Consider the following 24,250-nt stretch of genomic DNA (forward strand, 5'->3'; position numbering starts at 1 on the left):
GAGGGCACGTTTCTGTAACACAGGGATAGAGAATATAAAACTCATGAGAGGCTGCTGGCAGGAACACAAGCACAGTTTCAGGGCACCAGGGGTTTGTTCCCCATCCATTCAGCTAATGTTTATGTGGCCCCTGCTGTGTCCCAGTCATTCAGGCAGAGCCTGAGGTTAGCATGCTGAACAAGAAGGACCACAGATCTCCCAGAATGCGAACTGTATCAAAGATACAATCAGTGAATTAATAATACTCAAAAGGCTCCGTAATTACAACTGGAGGACCATTTCCATCAGAAAATTACAGGATGCCATGTAATCATTTACCAAGGAAATATCTTAATCTAATCTTGGGTCAGGGAAGGATTCCCTAAGGAAGCTGACCTGACTTAGAGACCTAAAGGATCCACAAGAGTTCTGCGGATGGAGAGTAGCACTTCAGGCAGAAGGGTGACAGGGAGGGGCCTAAAGGAGAAAGAAGTCTGCCTCCCTCTCAGGGAACCACAAGAACGGAGGCAGGGGAGAAGTTGTAGGCTCTTCTTGGGGTAAAACGCAGCAGCTCTTTAAAGCGGAAGGGATCCAAGAACAGCAAAGACAAAGGCATGCTGGGCAGAAGTGCGGCAGAACCGAGGATTAGCAAGAAATGAAATCTGGCAAGGCAGGGGGAAGCCAGAGGGTGAAGGGGTTTTTTGGGGTTTTTTGGGGGTTTTTTTTGTCTTTTTCATTTTTATCGGTACCAGGGATCGAACTCACGACTGCCTGCTTGCAAGGCAGGCGCTTATGCCACTGAGCTAAATCCCCAGCCCCAAGGGTTTTTATGACACACACAACAAGCTGGAATCCATCCTGGCAGAACATGAGACATTATTAGAAATGTTTAAACAGCTGAGTGCTCTCAATTCTGAATTTCAGTAAGATGAGTCTGGTGATAGGACCGAAGAGGGCACAATACTGCAGGCTAAACAACACTTCGGCCTCAACCTGGACCCAACAGCCTTCCTGCTAACAGGTATCAGGCGCTGCAGGCATGTGGAACCACTCACTCACGGACAAAAAGGCAGAACCGGAAAGGGCCCGTAGGGAGCACAAGACCAGATACCACTAGAAAGTCAGGCCTTGTTAGCAACCAACCAAGCAACCAAAATGCTCTATCTTCCCACCGCTGCCTGGGAGGATGGGTCCTGGGGATCAGAACTGTGGCACCAACCCAGCAGAGGCCCCTCCACTAACCAGCTCTCCCTCAGCAATGTGGGCACAACTCATGGGCAGGCGGGGTGTTTTCTGTTTTGTGTTTCTCCAAATTAGTTTAATGATTCCCAATGCTGAATTGTAATTCACCTTTGTATAGCTTCTTCCCCCTGGATCCAGTTTTGTCTCTATATTGCTTCATACGATAATGCTGCAAGATTCTGAAAGTGGTATTAATGCATCTTTTCCACTGCCTGTCTTCCAGGTTAAACACCCCCAGGTCACTCGTCACTTTTCTTGGTGTCATCAGCCTTGAGGGCACTGTTCCTCCAGGCTACTCCATGGGTCACATTCACGTGATTAGAACACAATTCCAGGTACAGCTGAGCGAGTCAAATCCAAATGAAAGTGTCACTCCTTGCCTGGTAAGTCAGGCTAAAACCCCAGCGCTATGTCCTCTGCAGCAACTCTATTATGTTTACTGGCATAAATCAGCTTTCAGTTCAACTCAAATTCCCAAGTCAGCCTGCCCTGGCCTGTGTTATGAGAAACATTAGTCTCACCAAAAAAAAAAAAAAAAAAAAAAAAAAAAGATGCTATAAAACAAGGACATCAGCATATACAAGGTTGATGTGGAAAACTCCTGGGACCCTGAGGACCTCTCACAAGCTCCGAATGTGTGTGAGGGTCCCAAACCATCCTGGCCACGCAACCTGGGCTGCAAGCTTTTCAGAAACTCAGCTGAGGATGCGATGTCCAGGCCTTTTCCCTACTGATCCTTGGCCTCGCCTGCTGCATGCTTATGTGGACACTGCATTTTGCACTGATGGGTCCAGCAACTCTTCAAGTTCAGTGCTACGAAACAGAATCTTCTGCACTGCTGAAAAAGTTCTGTACCTGTGTTTTTAATCTGGGAGCCATGTATGAGTGCCACCGTTGAGTGTGGCAAGTGTGACTGAGAAAGTAAACTTTAACTGTACTGAATTTATTTATTTTTTTTACTTTTGGTATTGGAAATCAAACTCGGGACTTTGCACTTACTGGTTAGATACTGTACTGCTGAGCTACATTACCAGCCTTAAACTTTAATTTTAATTTAAATTTACATAGCCTCTACTGAAGTTCTATTCAAAGTACTTCAAAAGTTAACACCAGTCGTAATGCTTCAACTACTCTACCTAAATGAAAGTCAAAGAAATGGGTTGGTTTCTCATTCATGCAACTTTTTGACACACTTGCAGATAAGGTGGCATTGCTGGCTTTGGATGGGAGGCCTACATTTAAATGTGAAGTAGAAAAAAAAATTCCACCTCCTGAGAATCACGTTTTATACTTCCTAAAGTTACGCAAACTATAACACTACCATAGCAACCTGCCAAAAACCCACCTGCTGTAAAAACTTTTGTTCAGGTAGAGGACATCGATTAGTCAACCAGAAATGTGACAGAAATTTGTCCTCCGATGGCTCATTTAGTAGTAGGAGGTAAAATATTTAAGTCAGAGATAACACAGCCCATGCCTACACCTAATATGAAGATCAAAAACAGGGTTCAAATCCATGAATCCCCCGTCGCTGTGCACCACCTCCGTGTGGGCTGGGGGGTCACTGCGTGCCTGCCAGGGCATCTCGGTGCTGTCAGCCCCATCTGTCTACAGCCACCGCATTAGCAGGAGCCACTGGCTCCTCACAGTCAACGTGCAGTAAGAGTGTGAGCTTGGTGCCATGAGGAGCTAGTAATGCTCCCACAGGGACACAGAACCCTGTGTTCTGTTCATTTCCTCCCCTGGGCACTACAAGCAAGGGACTGATGACATTTTCAACTTCCACGTGCCAATTATTCTCTAGGTGCACTATGTGGTTCAGACAAGGTCAGTACATATCAACCCACAGGTCCGAACAAACAGCGTCTGAGCTACGCTTCTGTTTCATAATGCAGGGAAGTGTCTGTTTCCCATCAAATTATAAGCACCAAATTTATGGCTTTTCCAAAACACAAATTTAGAAATCATTTGAAATGACTATCTACTCTAGCTTAATGGCATAGTAATTTATATAAATTCATATTACCACAATTATATGATTGCATATTATTTTCTAACACGTAATGCAATGGGCAAGACCCAAATACATGTACGGAATTCTGGAAAAAACCAGACTTGGTACTACTCATTAAAAAAGCTAATGGGGAGCAGGGCGCAGTGGCACACGCCTGTCATCCCAGCGTTCAGGAGGTTGAGGCACGAGAATCACTGTGAGTTCGAGGCCAGCCTGCACTACACAGCAAAACCCCATCTCAAAAAGACAAAAAAGGAGTGGGGTCAGGGAATGTGTCACACATCTGTCATCCCAGCAGCACTTTGCAAAGGGCACAAGGAAGGCTAACTGCCCATCCCGGGCACACAAGTAACACACTAACAGTCTGTTTCAAAATAAAAACTGAAAGCAGTGTGAAGGATGTGGGCAGGATTCCAAATACCACAAACCAAAGCCAACAGCAGGGTAAGAAGACCAAGTCTAAGTGAAATCTGTACCAGAAAACAGTCAAGCCAGAATGGGACCTTTTCCCTAGGTTATGCATTGGGATAAATATAGGTGGCTAAAATTTTTCACTAATTTCTCTCTTATACTCTAAAAATCCTAATGATCAGGGACCGTCTGGTAGAGGCTTTTGTTTTTAAGTTTTTACATATTGAACTATTATTTATTTAAAATAACAGATGTACAGAAAAATAGCTCTGTTCACTTGTAAGACCCCAAGTGAGTTCCCACAAGAGTCTCCAAAGACTTCTGCTTTGGTTTTAAGTAACACAAGAAAAAAAAAAAAAATTCTAGAAATGGAATTATAGGACGGGGGTGGGAAGCATGTGTCTATCCTCCTCAGTAGTAAATGACTCACAAAAGTTGTGGCAACCTGTTGATGACAAAATTAAAAATGACCATTTCTCCAAAGTAAACAAGGGTTATGGATTTAAGAAACAGGAATTAGAAAACCATTGGTCCTATGGAACTACTTCTGTCCTAACTCTCTCCAGTAAAATAAACACACACATTTCTAGTTATTTCAGGTTGTCGTTTAGAAATAGTTTGCAGTTCAAACCATTAAAGTGGATCAACTTAACTGTGCCTAAGAGTTAAACAATAAGCCTAATCTATTTTAGGCTTATTAAACCACAAGCCTAAGCTATTTTTTGAATTGTTGTAAAACTCCATAAACCAAGAGTGACCTGCCAATGTATCTGCCATGATTTTTGGGGAAGGGAAAATGTCAAATTTGAATCCCACCGTATCTAGTGAAAATACAATCTCTACAGCTACAAAATAAGGCACTGTGAGGGAAGAATAAAGATTTCCTCAAAAACTTTTTCAGGAAACATTTATACACTAAAGAATCACCTTCCTTCCAGCAAATCCACTACTATGAGTGGTTACGGCCTTTGTGGGGTATTTAGACAGCCCACAGGCCCATGTGGACTCCTTTCACTCCTCTGGGAAGGTAAGCATGATTAAGTAACTCCCAGTGGGTGACGCCTCTCCAAACTCTGAGCCGTGAAGAAGACTCTAAGAACCAGGCATTACTTTGCATTTCAGGAAATGAACTGTGAGCTGGTTAACTACACAGTCAGAGGGACTACACAGTCATGTAAAGACACAGCTTTGCAATGACAGTAACAACAGCCATTTGCTTCCACACATAGCACTACAGACATGATGACCAGCTGTTTCCTGACATGACCCGTTTTACCCAAGCTTTAGGTGGGCATGCTGGTCACTCAGCTAAGACTGCATCTCCAAGTCTCCCGCAGTTAGCAGGGGGCAGACACTGCAAAGGGGGCAAGAACATAGCACTTCAGTGTCATCCCCTGAGCAGGAGAGATCATGTCCTCTCCTTTCTCCTTCCTGCCAGCTGGGGTGAAACAGGATGGTCTGAGATACCACAAACATCCACACAGTACCGGGGAAGGCACTAAACCAGCACAGCTTCTCTAGGTCAGCGTGTGAGGGAGAAGCAAGTTCTCATCCTAATTAAACTGCTGCTTCACTGATCGCTGCCAGTCCAGTCGAATGTCCAGCTAGGTCCTTTACCTGACCATGAACCCTGGCACCACCATCCACCGGCGAAGGCCCTCAGGGAAGGAAATTGTGCTGCTCAACGCTAAAGGAGCACGGGGCTGCTCCAAGACGTGGCTGTGGACCTGGCTGGCTGCAGGCTCCTCTCCCCACCCTGTGTCTCATGGGACTCTCCCAATGAGCTCTGCTCCTTATCACAGTCATGGGTTTCTAAAAGCAATACAACTGTGCAGAGGAGAGATTTTTCAATTAAAAATTGTAGTAAAAATTTCCCCTATCGATCTGCAGCCTACTAGGAGTCTAAAGTTCTCAGAAGTCTTTGGAACACCTTACTGGTTACTGCAAAGCATATATAACGCTGCCTGTCTCCAAAATGACCCTTCTGGGGAGGGAATAATCTCCATGATACTGCACAAGTGCTCCCCACGCTAGATCACACCCAGAACCTAGCATCTGAAATCTAACACTTAACCTAACAGATTAACACACATACTGACTTACAAAAAAAAAAATTTAAAATCCCATCTTTCTGAAAGGTAACCGTGCAGAGCTAACTGCCCACTGTTGGAGTGCCCAGGGAGAGGTCCACTAGCCAGCCCATTCCGAGACATTCCCTTCAACTCTGCCTACCTTTCACTGAGCTCTTTCTCTCCGGATGTCTCAGGACTAAATTAACCTGGAATATGACCTTTTTTAAGTATAATAGCAAGGGAGGGAAGAAGAAAGGGCATTTATTATGCCAGCTACTTTGCATACAATACATACGAACACACAGTATAAAGACAGTTATTTTTCTCACTCTACAGCAACACCAAGGCTCAGAGATCAACCTTCCAACACAAAGCCAGCAGAGAAGCAGCGCTAACCCAATGTCAAATCAGCAGAAATGCCAGCGTGTAAGAGTGGTACAGCATTTCCCACTGCATTAGATTCACCTTAAAAGGCTGTGCTCCTGGCATTGGGGTGCAGAGGCAGCTTCTAATGGCATCCTTCAATTCTGCTGAGCACCCATAAGGACTCAGGATACAAGTCAAAGCCTGATGATGAAAACCAGCTAGCTCAGAGCTCTAGGTTCAGTTTAATTCACATTTTTCCTCTAGGAGAACATTTGAAAGAAAGACAACAAATTTATATTTTTCCAAAAGGCAAATTAAAAGGGGACGGTAGAGTAAGTTCCAGGTCCTCCCCAAAGAAGATGAGGCTGCCCCAGCTAGGACTACCAGTCAGCAGCAGAGGGTACCTACTATGTGCTGAAGCGCCCAGGTATAATCCAGAGTAATCCTCATTCAATGCTATTCTTAATTCCATCCCACAGTTGAGGAAATTAAGGCTTCAAGAAACAAAGATCTCACTAAAAGGCATGCAGCCAGCTCGGTTAGAGCAAGCGGAACAATCTGTAAGAGCGAAGCAAAAACTCGACCCAAACCTCGCTGCCAGTGTCCTGGCCTCTTTTGTTTACAGAACTGCCAACTCCGAGTGGGCTCCACAGTTCTGCTGTAAATGAGACCCAGTTTGGGAGACAGCAGAGTCACCCACAGGACTACTCCTGAGTTGTGCTTTTTGAAGAGCTGTGATAGGAGAATACAGACCACTCTTACCAATTTCTAGCCGCCAAAAACAAGTGAGGGCAAAAAATAGCCTCAGACAGATGAAAGCTGACAGTAGGGATCCTGTGAAATTCTAAGCACTTCAAGTAGCGGTGATTTGTTTCTTCTCTAATGCCTAAGACCTTGGAGACAGACATACTGCATGCAAGTGCAACAGCACATCATTAAAATATACTTGTGCTCTAAAGTGATTGAAAAATTTAAAACTTTTCCGTGTGGTTTTTATACACAGATAAGGGATCCTTGAGATTCATTTGAGCTACAATTACGTAACTTATTTCCTAAAGGAAAAAGCTGTACAGTTAAAAATTTAATCACTCTCATTCAGTATTATATGGGAATTTTTAAGTCAGGAAAATGCAGCCAATCACACATAAATAATACTAAGCAGGCACACTAATCTGCACATAGGGTCTAAATTTAAAACTCTACTTCATCTAGACATATGTAAGTTTACCTTGTTTCTGTCGAAAACTCCAAAACGCTTGGCTTTCAGATGCTCAAGTTTCCTCCAATCACTGTCCTATAGCTTATGTCCAAGTCCTCAGACAGTATTTTTTTCCTTTTTCTAAATATGATCATTTCATTTTAAATAAAAGCATCTTAAAATCAATTCTAATGCTACAGCTGCCCTTCTGGCAGAGAGACCGTCACACTGAGTGCTGGTCTTAAAAGATCAGATTAAGAACCTTGAGTCCTGGCACCGCGAGACACACAGCCATGCAAGAGTGATTTCCTCTGCCTCTGAAGGGACAGGAAATGGAATTCATCTTCCTCTAATAACCTGCCTCCTCCCCGCCCTCCACATCGCAGCCCATCTGGCCTCAGGGATGCTAACAGAAAGCCCTGAAGAGGAACCAAGCGGACACCGTGCAGAGACACAAAACCTCAGAAAGGTCAGGATTTGACTGCCACAGACACATGTGTGGCCCACATATGAAAAGACACACATCCTAGGGACTTTGGAAAAGAAAAGCCAATTAAATCCAGAGTAACAGGCGGAAAAAAAATACACCCAGAGTGAGCACATATTAGGAAGCTTTGACGCAAGTCACTCTATGTGAATCCAGATTTTGCTGAGAAATGTCCAAGTGTTAGGGAGATAAACGCTTACGTGATGGCACACAACAGACCCGTCCAGCCAGAAGCACCGGGAGTGGCCAGCAGGTCCCCAGGCTCTCCTCTAAAGGGCCAACTTCCTCAGCCAGTGAATTCCAGTTTCACTGTGCTCAGCACCACCATGGTGCATGCCACTCCTACTGGGCGTGCTCACACAACAACATTAACTGGGGGGTGGCGGGAGACACAAGGACTTATGGGCAATCAGCTCTGCTTACACCCCAGAGACCTCCTTCCACTCTTGAGTGTCACCCACAGATCCTCTAGATGAGTTGTGGGGACACAGCTGTCACAATAATTAGAGAGAGTTCTGGGCCTACAAACGCGCAAAGTCTAACACCACCCGGGAGAATTCTAACTTCTTCCTGTTACCTTGCAATGTGACATCCTAGCTGGGTTAACTGAAGCTCCGCTCTCCCACATTCTTCCCATTCTCCAGCTCCTCACAGCAGAGGAGCTGCTTAAAGTAAGAAACACACACTGGTCTGGACCAGGCAAAGGTCAGCAGGGCTCCCTACAGAAATGCAAACGCGTCCATTGACACTCTCACTCCCATACCATCTAATCCAGAGGCAAGCAAATCCTAAGTAAAAATAGGCAAATAGGGATGAGAGGGGTGGGGGCTTGGTAGGCACAGCTGAAAGGAGGAAAGAGCTTTGGTTTTTTTGTGAGCCAGCAGAGCATGTAAATTAAGCGTGTGAATATGAAATATGCCGTTCCCTAGGATATGATCAATTAAGGGCACCCACGGGTAGTCAAGCCTACCACAGCTCAGACCACAGAGGAAGTCACAGACAGCAATCTGCATATCTGGAATACACACGCATGCTCCAATACTGGGTGTGCCCTCGCATGCCCACTGCTATGCAGCTGGGTGATAGTGCTCCCAAAAGGCAGCACTGGGCCAGACACAGAACTGCAAAGGAGGGAGGCAGCACCTCGGTGCCTTCTGGTCTCACCACACACAGCACTGTGCCTGCAAGACATGTGGGGAGTGCAGCAGTGATGGGAGTCTTTTCTCAACAGCCAATCACATCCAAGCAAGCGATTCAGAAATCCAGAAGCGGAAACCCATCTCTAGTCAGTATTCTCCCTAAACTGCATGATTACCAAGGGCGGCAGGCAGAGAGGAAAAGGAAGCCCCGGGATAGCCATCAACCCTGGAAACGCAGGTCTTCATTCCGACCCACGTTCCTCTGCTGACGGCACCCCGTGCCCGCCCAGGGCAGCTGTGAGGCCCTGTCCACGAAGCCTCGTTCCGAGAGAAATGGCACTCAGAGAAACGGGCCCATTGAGTCCAGCTTTCATTTCTTTTCCCAAATGCAAAGGCAGCATAAGGACTTAATCAGGTAAGAACAAGTAACTTTGGAAAAGCAGCCAGCCGGAAGTTGTGTTAGCTCCTTTGCTGGGGAAGGTCCTTCTCTCGCTCCTTCTTCTGACTCTCAAAGCCCACTAACACGAGTGCAGAACAAGCTCCTGTCTCCCTGGCAGTCTTTCTGTCTCTCCTATTAGATGTCACCATGACAAACAGCATAATTCTCAGCAGCTCTACATCATATCACGACAGCACAACATTTTAACAATTGAGTTTTGCTTAGCACATTAGAAAAATATTCCATTACATAAACACACTCAAAGTGCATGACACTGATCGCTAAGAAGGTGTAGAAGTTGGAACAAGACCACTGTATATTGGAAACCTGAAACATAAACACCAAGGCCAGAGTCAAGCCCACAATCTCTTTTCTCTGTAGCACTAGCATGGCGACTTCCAGCCCAGAGTCTGAAATGAACTGCCTTACCTCTTGGGACAGGAAAGGAATGACTTGTGCGCAGATAGCATTGAGCCTCTTGACAATCTCTGCCTGGAAAAAAAAAGAGAGGAAAGCAATAAGCGAACCATCAGCTGGTTACAGGTTTCCGCGATATTAACAGGATGATATGAAAACACACTTTGTATTCTGGGTGGTGTGCTTCCTAAGGAAGGGGAACACTATCTCATCAGCAAGCCCATTTTGGGAGCCCTGACAACAGTGCCGCATTAATAGCACAATTTATTAGGCAGCATGCGTCTTTAAAAAGTTAACCTTCAAGCACTAGGATAATATAAAAAGGAATTTGACTTTCAAAGTGGAAGTCAGCTTCCAAAAGCCTTCATCAGGATGCCTGCCCATTGTAATGTTGTTTTTCATAAAATCCTAAGCCCTGAGGTTAAACAGGCATTTTTCTTCCCTACATCCTAACTCCTTCCATTACTGACTCCCTGGATTTCTATGCTATAGTCTTTCCTTTATATATATCACCAGGACTTCACACATAACTTTCCAACCTGAAAACACAGAACTTAGTCAGCCAAAGAAGTTGATGTGCTCAGATTCTTGCAAGTTACAAGCTGGTGACCAGTGGGACGTTCTCAACCATAAAGCTTTCCAAATGTGGCCCATCAGGGCACACAGTGTATAGACATTTGGGACATGGTAAAATCTTACTATGTTTACCAGAAAGCAATCTAAGTCTATCTGGAGATCATTCTTGAGAACATTATAGTTTACCATAGCTCTGCAAAAGTCCCCACAATGTCAGAAGACAAAATTTATTCTCTAATAATTTTTGCAAGTGTAGAAATCTTATGCTAATAGGATATGATCACTACATTTAAAAAACAGAGCAAGAAAAACATAATCACTAGATGTTTTCTCTCAAAAGCTACCCAGAGCTTTACTAATGTTCACTTTAATTTTTATTTTCAAATGGTGGGTTATATACCTCAAGATAAGTAAACATACTTTCGTACACAAGCACACACACAAAGTAGCTTATATTTTAATGACTGGTGGGGAAAGAAGAGGTAAGAAGTATTAAAAGGCAGAAAACATAATTACTCTTCCCAAGTTGTTCTTAAACTCCATCCAAGGTCAGTGGCTCCTTAGGTAAGAGACCAAAAATGTTCTTTTTCTTTGTATGTTATACAGTGACACTCCTTATGAAATCTGGCCTTCCTGCTTTTTCATCAGTGACCTTTTTGACTTTGGAGCTATGAGGTCTTTTAAACGCCAACACCTTAAAAACTTTGCTAACCCACAGAAAACACCACTTCAACTTGGAAGTTCCAAACCTAAGCTTTCTGTTCCAGCCTGCACTGAGCAGGGACAGGCAGCCAAGTAAGGACCCAACCGTGCTGACCTGATTTAATTTATCACGGCACTGGCCCCTCAGAGCACTCAGCTACCCTTAAGAACGCTTAAACCACCATGAAAGTCTGCAAAGGGAATCACCAAATCACTCTACACCTGGAGGAACACACCACAGTGTTATGGGGTGAAATTCCAGGATGAGCCAAGAAAACAGAGTAGCATTCAGGAGGCTGAAAGCTCAGAGCGGCTCAAAGGCATTTGATTGTTAAGCTTTCTGCAGAGGGAGGCGGAGGGGGAAGAATAAAGATAATGAGACACTTTGGGGCAAACCAGTCTGCCGAGTCTAAGGCTCAGAGCCATCTGCCAAGCATATTTGCCTCATTATGTTGTTTACATAAATAAAATAGTCCCTTGCTAGGAGGGCTGAAAAACGTGTGGGCACAGAACAAAACTCAGCTCTGTAGTTTGCCTACACAATCTAGGCAATACAAACCACGAGGGAAGCTTACTCATTTGGCAAAATAAAGTCCAAAAGTTATTTGGTTCCTCAAGTTGGGACCTACATCATTTTTGGTCTCAGCAACTCTTCAAAGAAAAACACTCCGTGTATCTTAACAAAAAACAAATGTAAAAAGCAGGAATGCCCAGAGAGTGAATCATGGATGGCAACACACACATCACAGAAAAAGGAAGACAGAAACCTAACTTTCCCTTTAAAGGTCTCCTTTTGTTTAAAAGACTTCTTAATTTCTTGAGGTTGTCATGCCAATGGATTTTCACAGACGGGCTAATTGGCAGCGGGAGGGGTGGGATTTGTGTGTGATTTCATAAAATTAAGCGGGTCATTCCTCACTTTGAAAGCTAAAGTTGCCTCGGAAACACTGCGCACCCATGGTCATCTAATTCTGCCTCCTCTTTTGTCCCACAGGGCCCAGCTCTAGGGAGGCATCATTTACTTACAGGCCCTTCCAGCGGGCTCCAGCGATCAGCCCATAATAGTGTGGACTGCACTCCTAATGGCTGTGTTTTGAAACTGAGTCTAATCTGATGGCGTGGGGCCCAAACTCCTCTTCCCGCACAGCCATTAAAGGATGTAGGTTATTGCTGTTGTCACCATTGATATTTGTCATTGTAATGTAATTAGGGCCCTGAAATGATGCATTACAGCCCTTGGCACAGCTTCTATTAAAATCTTTTCTTCTGCTCACTGAACTGCGACCTGCTTTCTGATGAATAACAGACAGACAGCTTTAGGGTAAGGAGCAGATTCATCAAAGAAGTATTTTTCAGCTTTGGGGAAAGAGGAGGGAGAAAAAAACCCTGCAACTTAGAAGGAAAAGCAGTAGGGGAGGAAAAGCCACAATACACATTTGAATTTCATCTGACCACTTGAAATGCTGATTGCATCTGATGAATCTTGCTTAGACAATACACTCCCAGTCTCCGAATCACATGGTTGATCAGGGCTCTAATCTGCTATCCATCAGCCTATGCCGGCTCCAGAGCTTCCAATCAAATTTATAGGTGATGTGGGTCATGCATCCCTGAGCAAGTGCAGTCACAGCTCGCCCACTTAAGCAGGCAGAGCTTCTGGATCCCTGCTGGGGGTCACTGGGCGTTACCACGGAATCAGGCTGTGATGGACACAGCTACACTACTGCCTTTAGATAGTCATGATATTCAAAGGGTACTAATGGCCCCAATAAAAGGACACCTGCTTATGTCTAAATACAACAAAAAGATAATTTTGGCAGCAGCACTTTGCCAAAAACATTAGCACTTGACAATTCTATTATACATTCCCGTATCTCTCAGGATATTAAAAATAAATTAAGTTGCACGCAGATTTCTGTACCTGGAACTCACCGCCACTCTAGTCCTTCTCTCTAGCTTCCCATCTTCACATCATCCTCCAACTCAGGACTATCCCTGCTCAACTAACTGAACGAGGGACCCCATGTGGACAAAGTGCCTTAGGAAAACAGGTGACAAGACAGGCATTCTATGAAAATCTCCCTGCCAGGCATGACACACCTGCCAGGTGAAGGCTTGCAGCCTAACCCCACCCCCACCCCAACCCCACCAACCCCGTGCACGTGGGCACAGGAGGGAGGCCCAGCAGGACCAGGCAGTAATGACACAGGACACTGAAGTCTCCTGAACCCCTTTATCTTCACAATCCAACCACTCAGGAACAGCAGGGGAAAACAAAACAAAACAAAAAAAAAAACAGTTGGAAACTTTCATGAAAAACAAACATCCCAACTTAAAAAATGGCACAGCTCAGCAGGTTCAAAGTAACCAAGTAACAAATGATAAATGACAACAAATACACACAGTATCATACGCATATTTATAAAAGACAAGGAAAAAACCCAGTTAATCCAATGCCTTAGTTCACTTACATTCCCTTAAATGGATCCGACAGAATGAAAATCTAACATTTATTTATATTATTTCTCCATGCTTTCATAAAAAAGTACTTTAACATAATTGACTTGACAGAATACATGATACTTTTATTTCAGTGGTCAAAGAGGTGTATGAAAAGCAATTGTTGATTTAAAAACTGTTTTCTAGAGTTTTCAGCCCCAATCAAAATAAAAACATTGTGAAACAACGGTATAATAAAGCATTATTAGCAAACCATTTCAGCAGCCAACTTACAAAAAAAAAAAAAAAGAAAGAAAGAAACCACATCAATTAGGATTTCAGCAACATTTCACTAACAACTTGGTACATTCTACAGGTGGGACTTTGCCAACAACTTCAACCAGTGAACCTATTTACTTTATTAAATGGATAGACCATACCTTTATGCAATATATGCAAACATTTAGAGTGATGGAAAATGTCTACTTTTCTCTGCCTGAACTCTTTTTCACAATAAACACAAATGTTACAACCTTGCCATATTTCATCACTAGGGAAACAAGACTAATTCTGTTCTTTAATTTCAAATTTTATTTGTTCAAAATTTTCTGAAAAAAACTGTACAACTTCTAAAATAGATATCTTGCTGATTCTAGAGTTAAAAATCTGAGGAGCAATAAAAATCCAGACTAAATTCAAGGAAAGGCACGCCTCTAGACGATGCTGAGGTTACCTAAGTGTTCCCGAGCGGCTGTGTGGTACAGGCGCATCTGCAGGCCTGGGACGTACAGCAAAAGTCAGAAGGGGTCCTAGTGGAAGCAAGTGAGACTATCTGGGGTGCCCTTCAAGGGGACACGGGGATTCCAGGCTCTGCTCTTTGGGGCTTTCCAGCTGCCACCGGGGGGAGCAGTCCTGCTCCACCATGTGCTCCCCAGCACAACGTGCTGCCGTGCCACAGTGTAAACCAACCAAGGACTGAACCTCCAATACCATAAGCCAAAAATCCCTTCCTCTTTTGAGTTACTCAGTGTTTGTTACAACGGAAAGATGACTAATACGAGTGACAATCCAATGTTTATCATAACATCACAATTCAATTTCGCAAAAGGGGTAAGAACATGTAATGGCTAAAAACAAATTTTATGCACAAAATAAAGCAGACTGCCCACACTAAAGGAAAAACAATTAGAATGTAGTCTAGGCTAGTGATCTCTTTTCTAGAACAAAGCACTGTACAGAAATTGGAAAAGGAAAAAAACAATGTATAAATTAGAAAAGCTTTTCTGAACATTTTTTTTAATATAGGAGACTATTTTTTAAGGAGAACCGAGGCGGCTTTGTGTTTGACATACAGTAAAGAAATCATTGCCAGGAATTAGTGACTCTGCAGGAAATTTTTAGTTTTCTTTATAGTACACATTTGCAGGACATGATTACATTCATCATGGGGAGTTGGTGCATGTACATAACACATCTTAGGTCTTTCTGTGTTTCTGACTCTACGTCATTTTACTGCACATTAAGTGTGCTATAAAGCACCCACTGTGGCACTCAGTAAACTGAATATGAGCAAGGGCTACAACTGTTCACCCTAACAAGAGATACAACACTAGGGCTTGGATGCAGGCCAGCCTCCTTCCTGAAGACGCACAGTATCCCTACCCTGCATGACACTACCAGTCTTTCCTCAAAGGTAAAGCAGAACTTTTTATAATGATTAAAAACCAGCGTAGCTTCCACTTACCATCTGAGCTTTCAGAAAATTATTTAAGGCAAGTCCATTACCCCACACACACATGAGCTCTGAGTAGTATGTTTTAGCAGTGCTTCAGAGCTGAGCATGATCAGAGAACAGTACCTATTATCAAAGTTGCCAATAATGATTATTGGGCCAGACCTCAAATTACTCACACAGTGTCAAATCACTTTGGTTATCAAGTTTGAAAAAACATGGAAACAAATGTGATCCTGGCTACAATAGCTCCAGCAGAAGGGGGAGCAGGAAAAATGGAAAACAGATGAGATGTAAGGTAGGGTATTGAGCAGGGAAAGAAAACTCTGAATTTAACCTTCATCTTCAAATAATCAGGTGCAATGGGTCAAAGACCCCAATTACCAAGTTCACTGAGGCCTCCACTTTCTGCAAAGGCCACTCCCCTCAGCACTCCGCTGCCTGTGTCACAGCCAGCACTCCAAGCTTCCTTCTCTGGTCTCTCCGCTCTCTCGTTTCTCTCCACCTCCCTCCTTTTTTCCTTTCCTCTCTCTCCCTCCCTTCTTCCTCTTCCCCGCTCCTGAAACATACAGATGTCTTTGAATACTGATTTATAATGAAACATTTTCGTATTTAGCACAGAGATGTGGACACTCTATATGTGTCCACAGCAGATGGAGGTCATTCATCCTGATTCTTCTAACATGACCCATGCAATCAGAATCATGTGAAAAGTACCTTCCAGTGGAGAACTCTGGACAGAGGAGTAAAAACAGAACAGGCTCACAGGGCTTACCCAGTTCTCCTCAGGTGCATCTGTATTGATCCGTACTGATCTGCAGGGGGCAACAAGCCGCCTTTCATACACTGATAGCCATGTCAGATTTTTTTTATCTTTTTCTCCTTGGGCTAAACTAAAGCCTCCTTTGTTTACTTCCTGTCCATTTTTCAATAAAAATCCATCAACAGCCACGTTTCTCAGTGTCTCTGTTTCTCTCTTTCCAATTGGAGCACAGCTTCTGGCAGCTTTCTTTCCCTCCCTCCAATCAGATAAAACTTCACCTGTTTGCAGCCATCACTGACAGGTCACGGTTCCCTCCTTCCCACCAGCAGCAGCTGAGCAGCCAGCTGCTAGAAGCACCACGGTTTTGCTCTTTTCCCTTTTCCCGCTTGCCTAGAGAGCACTCTGCCACACATTTCACTACACTTGCAACTCCAGGCTCAGCGGCAAGTAAAACTAGCCACAACCTAGCTCCAAACAAAGGAACACAAGTGCAGAGGTAAGAGTCCCTCCTCTCAGCCTCTGCACCTGCCATTCCCTCTACCTGGAACCACCCTTCCTCCATCATCGCCAGGCCCACCTGCAAGACTGCCTACATTCTCACTTGGTTTGTTTCACTTCCTATCACACACATTTTCTAGCACTCAGGAGACACTGTTGTTCAAAAATAAGAAATAGTCTACTGGGTAGCAAGAGGGCATGCAAATTCATTCTAGATGGTTCCTGAATGGCGAGCAAATGATTGAAGTTTCCATTTTCAGTCCCTGGTAGAATATGTTTTAAAAGACTGTTTTAGAAATATAATCCAGGGGGCTGGAGGTTTAGCTCAGCGGCATAAGCACCTGTCTTGCAAGCAGGTGGTCGTGAGTTCGATCTCCGGTACCGATAAAAATGAAAAAGACAAAAAAAAAAAAAGAAATATAATCCAGGAGCCACAGCTAAACCTCCGTCCTAAAATTACACCAGATTACTGATCACCTGACTCACTGGAATTCGAAATGTACTTTATATGCAGAGTTCAAGAACAAATCTCTAGAAAAATACTTAGGACAAGCCACTGTGACCACCGGAACAACCCATGGGAAGGCGCTGGCGGAGCCCGGGCATCATCAGGCTCAGAAGTCAAAGCCTGGTTCCAAAGCCCTCCAGGTGCAGTGGGTCTCTGGAACCACACATGCTGCGGCACCTGCAGCAGACCCAGTTCACCACACTCATCTGCCAGCTTGAAACCAAGACCCAGTGGGCCAAGCCTGAGGTCCCAGGACACAGCCACAGCATAAGGATCCCTGCAGATGGGAGGCCCCTGGAATCCCAGCTTGTAGCTTCAACTGTAGACAGCAGGTAACCTGAGCTGAGTCCATGCATCTGGACTGGGATGCAAAACCGCCTCCTTTGTGTTCTCGATAAAACCATCTGAATGCCCTTTTACCAGCAGTCAACTAATTTCTTGCCTTTTTTTTTTTGTTAGGGTGAGGCACCTGCACATACGTGGGCCACCCTTCACCAACTCCCTATCTCAGCACCCTCCAGGGACACACAAAGCTAACCCTGGGTGAGGGAAAGCAGCAAGAGCAGGCCGGCTAGGACACTAGGGAGGCTGGGCACTCGGCTGCCCTGAGTCTATGCCAGGCTAAACACTGTCCACAATCAGAACAGCACTTCCCCTGGATTAGGCTTAGACTGACTACTGCTTATTTTCTTCTTTTTAATACTCCAGCAGGCAAGCTGAAAGAATTAAAAGAAAGTGCTGTGATCTATCTGTGCTCTGTATTCTTCCTTTCATTAGAACACGATTGCAGCACATAATGATCACACTTACAGTTTGTCCATAACACATCTGAATTCTCTTACACTGTCCCCTACGCATCCTCTCCCTCTCTCCAACTCATCTTCCCCTCCCCATTTTCAAATTTTACAGTATTTCCATCTTTTCTCTTCCTCTCTCTCACTCTCTCTTTTCCTTTCCTTCCTCCCTCTTCCTTTTGGGTTGTACAGTGGTCCCCCAGCATTCCTGGGGGTTGGTTCTGACACAGTGTAAATGCTATTATGTAACTAATGACAAGAAGAAAGTCTGTATGTATTTAATACAGACACAATTTTTCCTGAAACATTTTGATCCACAGTTGGTAGAATCTGCAGATAGGAAACCCCTAGCACAAAGAAACGACTGTACTTCAGATCCTTTTTAAACTGAATTATGCAGGTAGTTTAAGGTCCTGAAACACACATGCTTTAGAGAAGGCACAACTCACAAAGGTCTTATGCTGTTTTGTCCATTTTACTGCCATTGGTTCAACAAATATCTACTACCTGCCTGCTGTATTGTTCGGACTCTTTAGGCACTGACTGCAGACACAGGGTGAAAAGAAGAAGCCAAGCAGATCCCAGTGCCAGGAAGCCCACGGCACAGAGGAAGGAGGCAGAGGCAAGCGGCTGAGTATGTGTGAAGAGGAACTTCGGGTTCCGCACAGCACCAGAAAGACCGTAAAATGAAGAGGAGATGGCTGAGAAGGAAGCCTAGGGACGAGCCAGGACTGGTTAAGATGAAACTACCAGGGAAAGACAAAGAAGTCACTCTGGCCAGGCACGAAGACATAAGCCTGTAATCCTCACACTTAGAAGGCTGAGGCAGGAGGAACCCAAATTAGAGGTTACCCTGGACTATAGACGAGTTGAACCCTGTCTCCGAAAACACAAAAAACAGAAGTTGAGATGTTGCAAAAATATCAGCTCCCAAAGCATGCTCCATATCATTTTTTGCAGAGGTTATTAATAAGAACTATAAAAATAATGGATTCTGATTGGATGACCTTACTCTGCTTAAACAACTGTTTCCTGTTGGGCATAAAGCCTTGGTGATGCTGATATCCTATATCAACTTGAGAAGTCTGGAGGCATAGGTTTAACTAAGTAACTCAGCAGTTCTACACCCTAAGGTGTAGAAGGACATGCCCTTCCTCTAGCAGGGTGTTCACTGTGTCAACTTGAGAAGCTCAGTAGTTTAACGGAGTGTCTTAGCAGGGACCCAGTCCATCCTTTGTAAACATGCTCATCCTATGCAAGAAGAGGGTAGGGAGATGGTATGAGTGACACTCCCACCCAAGGGCAGGCAACCCGAATGCAAAATGAGGAAGGAAAGGAGACACTTTCCCTCTTTTTGCTTTTGTTGCTTTTGCAGTCTTCTGCTGCCTTGAACTGCTGCCCCTGTACCAGGCCACCCTGCCTTGGAGCCAGCTGACTGAGGACTGAAACCTCCACAAACCGTGAGTTAAAAAACCTTTCCTCCTTTAACTTTGTGTGTCAGTAGTTTGTCCCAGTTATGAGAAATAGGTAATCAAGACAGTCTTTCATCTGATAGTGTGAGTTCCACAGCTATGAAAAGAGACACATCTACGGCAATACTGGTCAAACTTCCTCGACTATGGAACTTTTTCTCCTCCAGGCTCTCAGAGGAGATAAGATTCTGTAGGAAAAAAAAAAAAAGTGGTCAGTGGTTTCCAACTCTGACTTTCCATCAGCATTATCAGCAGACCTTTAACAGTGAGGGATATCAGGCCCTCACCAAGAGCCATTACTCACAATGTCCAAGTGGGGGGACCCGGGCTACAGCATGCCCCACTAACACTCCCCAGGTGATGCTAATGTGCAGGCTGGATTAAAAACCATTAAGCTGGAACACAGGATGCACGCAATAAAAAGCAGAGTGAAAAATAAGGCCAGAAAGGGCCCACTGGGGTTAGACTGTGGTGAGTCCTGAATGTCACCCTAAGATGTATAAACCCAACTTGGAAGGCGCCAAAGACCTATTCCTAGAGAAGCTGTGCTAACACTGAAATGGGCAAGATACTTCAGTGCATCTCCGCCTTCTGCCCCTTCTCACCATGGATTGTGTTTAAATGGCCATGGAAGGAAAGAAGAGATTTATAACCACAAAACACACCATAGGAGGAAAGGCGAGGGATGAAAGATAATCTCAGAATAGAAACAAAATGAAATCCCAAGACATCCCAGAAGTAGGAAATTCGAGAGTTACTAGATTCTGCACTAAACAGGCTATGGCAGAAAGGGCCACCAATGCAGAAATGATCTAGACCTGGGAGGCATTTTATAACCCAGTAAGAGAAACGACCAATAAGAAATAGAAACAATACTAGGAACCATGGGGCTAAGTACTTTAGGTGGGACACACAGACAGAAGGGTGGGGAAAACGGGTCAGTCAGCTGCGCCTGCACAGGACCTGAGAACAGAAGAGAGACGAGGCTGGAGAAGTGACTCCAGAAGAGCTCAGTGGCCAGGATTATGCCCACTTGGGCAGATCAGTTAGAAGACTATCGCATTACTCATCATTTAAATATGGTGGCAAAGGGTATCATCAGGATCATAACAAGCATCCTTACATTCCTGGAGAGCCTGCTCTGGGCCAGAATCCCTTCATGCTCAGAGCAATTTTAAGAAGATTCCTCTTCCATTTTGTAATACAGCCGAAGAAGAACAGTGTCAAGTTAGTCACCATGCTCAGCCAGGTCTCTGCAGAGAAGCAAACACGCAGGCGTGACAGCAGATTTCAAGATACCTGACAACATGCAGCTGATGCTCAAGAAGGACGGGCAACAGCCACTCACCTAAATGAGAGTCCACTAGCTTGAGGATCCAGGTGTGGCTGGGGCAGGCCTCTCCACAGACAGGACTCAGGACCAGCTGAGTGTAAGGACCTAGGAGACGACTAGTCAAGGTGAATGACACAGAACAGCCTCCAAGAAGAGGTCCGGGCTACAGGGGGGAAGCAAGGGATTTATCAACTTAAAGAGTCGATGAGATCAGCTAAGTAAAAGGGTACAATGTGCAGAGAAGGACAAAGCCACTGTGGGAGGATTCTGGGTAAAGAAGGGCCCTATAAATTCAACCAGTACCAAAGATACAGAGAAGGCAGCGAAGGCTATGGTGAAAAGACAGTCAGAGGGGCCCAACAGAGCCTCAAGCACAAGGGTCTCATAGGACAGTGGAGGTGACGTGGCGACAGTCAGGAAGAGGAGACACAGAGGAGCAAGGAATCCACAGCTCCAGATGGAAAGCCTGAACACAGCGCCCTCAACAGGTTACGCTCACGTCAAAGTTTGTTTGGGGAAGTTTTGGAAAAGCATCAACAGAATTCAGATTCAAGAGACAGACCCTTCTGAAAACACAGCAGATATCCCAACCATCCAACTGTGCAATCCCAAACCCCAGGGCAACTCTAATGACTAATCTAAGCCTCGATTTAAGTGAATCCCCAAATGATTCCAAACTCCATTTCTACAACCATGAAATGCAAAGAAGAGCCGCAACAGATCTGGTTGGCAGAAATATTTACAAGAGCAAATGCCTGAATAAAATCCCTTAAGGTATAAGCAGTTCTGTTTTAAGACAGAACTGAGATTAGATGCCACAAATTGAGTGGCTGTATCGTGAGGTATTGATCAATCTTAGGGCTCCTTCTCTCAATGAAGATAGCGTTCCCCACTATTCATACTACACAGGAGAGGGGCTGTGGGGCCCTGGAGGAGACTGCAGACCCATGTAAGGCACAGAGGGAGCCCAGACTCCCTGGTACGATGACACAAGACAGTATCTTTTCACTGACTGGAATGCATATGATCACCAGCCTGGCCCTGGAAAACTGGCCACTCCTCTATTTTCTTGCACTGTGACCCAGAAAAGATAGTCTGGGTATTTGTTTCCCAACTGGCAAAGGGTTTCTCTTCCTCTTTTTCAGTACAGACACTTGCCCTGGATGCAGGAAATTTTGCATGTAGCCATAAAGGGAAGTTCTTTCTATTGGGTAGATGGCAAAAAAAAAAAAAAAAAAAAAAGAAAGAAAAGAAAAGAAAGAGAGAAAAACAGAAGTTCTCTCTGAAAAGAGAATTCTGAAGTACTTGGAAGACTCTAAATGCGTTTTATGTTAACCAGAGCACAACCTGTGGATCTGTGTGGACTGTTTCACAGCCAACTGCACCCGGACCAAAAGGAATTCAACCCTCTCTTCATCCTCACTGGCTCTTGTGCTTTCTACTTTTTAAGTTACACTTTATGAACATTAATCTCAGCAGTTATTCCTGACTTACAGTAACCCTGATGACCTTCTGGGTAAGTATCAGAAAGTCATTCTACAGAACGTCGCCAGTCTCCAAAATCAGCAAGAAGGAAAAGGCTCAGGCCAAGACGTCAATCAACTATTGTTTCTTGTGGCAACGTGGGCTCCCTTGTCTTGTTCATGAAGAAATAGTGTGTAGTCTGGCACAAGCGCATTGCCCATCTTTAATAACTCACAGAGATGTGCCAGTCTGTGGGTGACACACACACTGAGAGGCCCACTGCCCAGCCATACTCCTGAACTCCAAACTTTACTGCCTTAGATTTTATGCTTAGATTTTGTCATCCTTTGAGGCGATGAAACTCTCCAACACAGCCCTAGTAAATCACGCATCCCTTAACTTCCTCCCTAGCTTAACTAGGAGAAGCTAAATGATCACATTTATGAAGTTACTTAAGGAATGGGTGGATGACACGCTAGCAATCATATCTCCAGAGCACCATTTACAGTTCTTCGCTCTGGGTCATGCTGCCTGCCACTCCTGGATATGTAAACAAAACCAAAGGACCACAAATGATCAATGGTATCTCTTAGTTCTAAAATCAATCACCAAACACTTCAAATGATAGGGTTAGAGAGCAGCACGTGAAATGTTGCTGTTCTCCATGAAATATACAATTAAATTGGAGCCTTTGCTTTAACTCATGTTTAAGCAAGTTCCAGAGAATGTGCTCACCTAAGAAAATAAAGCAAGATATATTTCATGATCCACCTTGTCTATCTGCCTCAAAACGCCTGTAGGAGGGTACCTGTCAATACAAGACAATGTGAGTGGCGCACCTGGCAAAGCATGAGAAGGAAAACATTTTGAAATTGTAAGTAACCTCTAAAGCAGGGTCTCAGCAAACAAGAGGCGAAAAGAACCTACCACTGCAGCATCGTAACCACCACCAGTTACCAGCTAATACAAGTCCAGTCATCCCTTTGTATCCATGGGACATTGGCCCCAGGATCCCTAGTGGTTACCAAAGTCTGCAGCTCCTCACATAATGGCCTGGTATGCCCATGTAACCTATGCAGAGCCTCCAAGGTACTGTAAGTTACCTCTAGGTTACTTACAATACCTACTGCAAGGTAAATGCCATATAAATAATTGTTCTTTTTGATTGTTCAGGGAATACTGGCCGGAATATGTGCATTACCAATGCAAACACCCTATTTTTCTGGAGTGATCTGGATCAGATTGACTGAATCCTCACATGTGGGCCCCCTGCATACTAAGGGCAGACTGTACCAATGACTTTGAAGAAACGTTCGAAGAAGCATGAGCTGGAATGTAAACAATGGGAGATGGTGCAGACACCATACCACCATCTCCACATCCTCATTCTAGGGTCTCATTCTAACAGTGCCCAGGCCCCCCAGAATGACACAAGCTGTACCAGAGAAGCAGAAGAAACTGAGGACCTATTTTGGCTTCTGGTAATGCCACATTGCAGGCAGAGGTCAGTGGACTTCAGCCTCATCTGAGCCTTTGTCAGACTGGGACGAGCAGGTACCAGCTCAGACCTGCAGGACTAGACCTCTATTCCAGCACGAGTTCTGGGAGTGGGCACGTGGAAGCGTGAGAAGCACCATTCACGTTACAGGTCTGTGACGCTGATGTTGCATCTGGACCTTTTAGGAACTTCCAGTGCTCACATCTCAGGTTAGGAGGCTCTGGAACCAGCATTTTATAAGACATACAGGCACCTACTCTCTGACATGGAACTGAGACTCAGAAAACTTAAATACTTTCTCCAGAATACAAGAAGTGAGTCTTTGAACTAGGACTGGATCCTAAAACATATTTACAATGCTGCTGACTGTAAAGAGCTAAAGAAACCATTAGTGACCAAAGAAGTCAAAACCTAGGATTTCAATTAATCCTACCCATTTCTGGTATTTTAAAAGGAAGTAAAAACACACTAGTTGTTCAGTAAGTTACCCTTTAATCCAGACCAGTTCTTGTAAATGAAGGAGACACCATCTCTGTCAGCCACACATGGGTGGTAAGGACTCTGGGTCACATCTGCCTCTGACCTCTGCCTGGTCAGGAGTTGGGCCACAGGGTTAGGACCTTGGATGACTCTCTTTCTTTCTTTCTTTCTTTCTTTCTTTCTTTCTTTCCTTCCTTCCTTCCTTCCTTCCTTTTCTTTCTAAAATT

The 24,250-nt window shown here is 44.5% G+C and overlaps 1 protein-coding gene across 13 annotated transcripts in view; it reads right to left on the bottom strand.

Moving 5' to 3' along the window:
• Nucleotides 1-24,250, bottom strand: part of Tle4 (TLE family member 4, transcriptional corepressor) — a 139,669-nt gene that overhangs the window by 96,547 nt on the left and 18,872 nt on the right. For all 13 annotated transcript variants that reach the window (XM_063249507.1, XM_063249506.1, XM_063249486.1 and 10 more), the window contains exon 5: nucleotides 9,777-9,839. In XM_063249507.1, the coding sequence (XP_063105577.1) occupies nucleotides 9,777-9,839 (63 nt within the window). The remainder of the gene's footprint in view (nucleotides 1-9,776; nucleotides 9,840-24,250) is intronic.

This window comes from Cavia porcellus, unplaced genomic scaffold (assembly GCF_034190915.1).
Source record: "Cavia porcellus strain 051 isolate PalLab524CR breed Dunkin Hartley unplaced genomic scaffold, mCavPor4.1 scaffold_1, whole genome shotgun sequence".
Taxonomy (NCBI): Eukaryota; Metazoa; Chordata; class Mammalia; order Rodentia; family Caviidae; genus Cavia; species Cavia porcellus.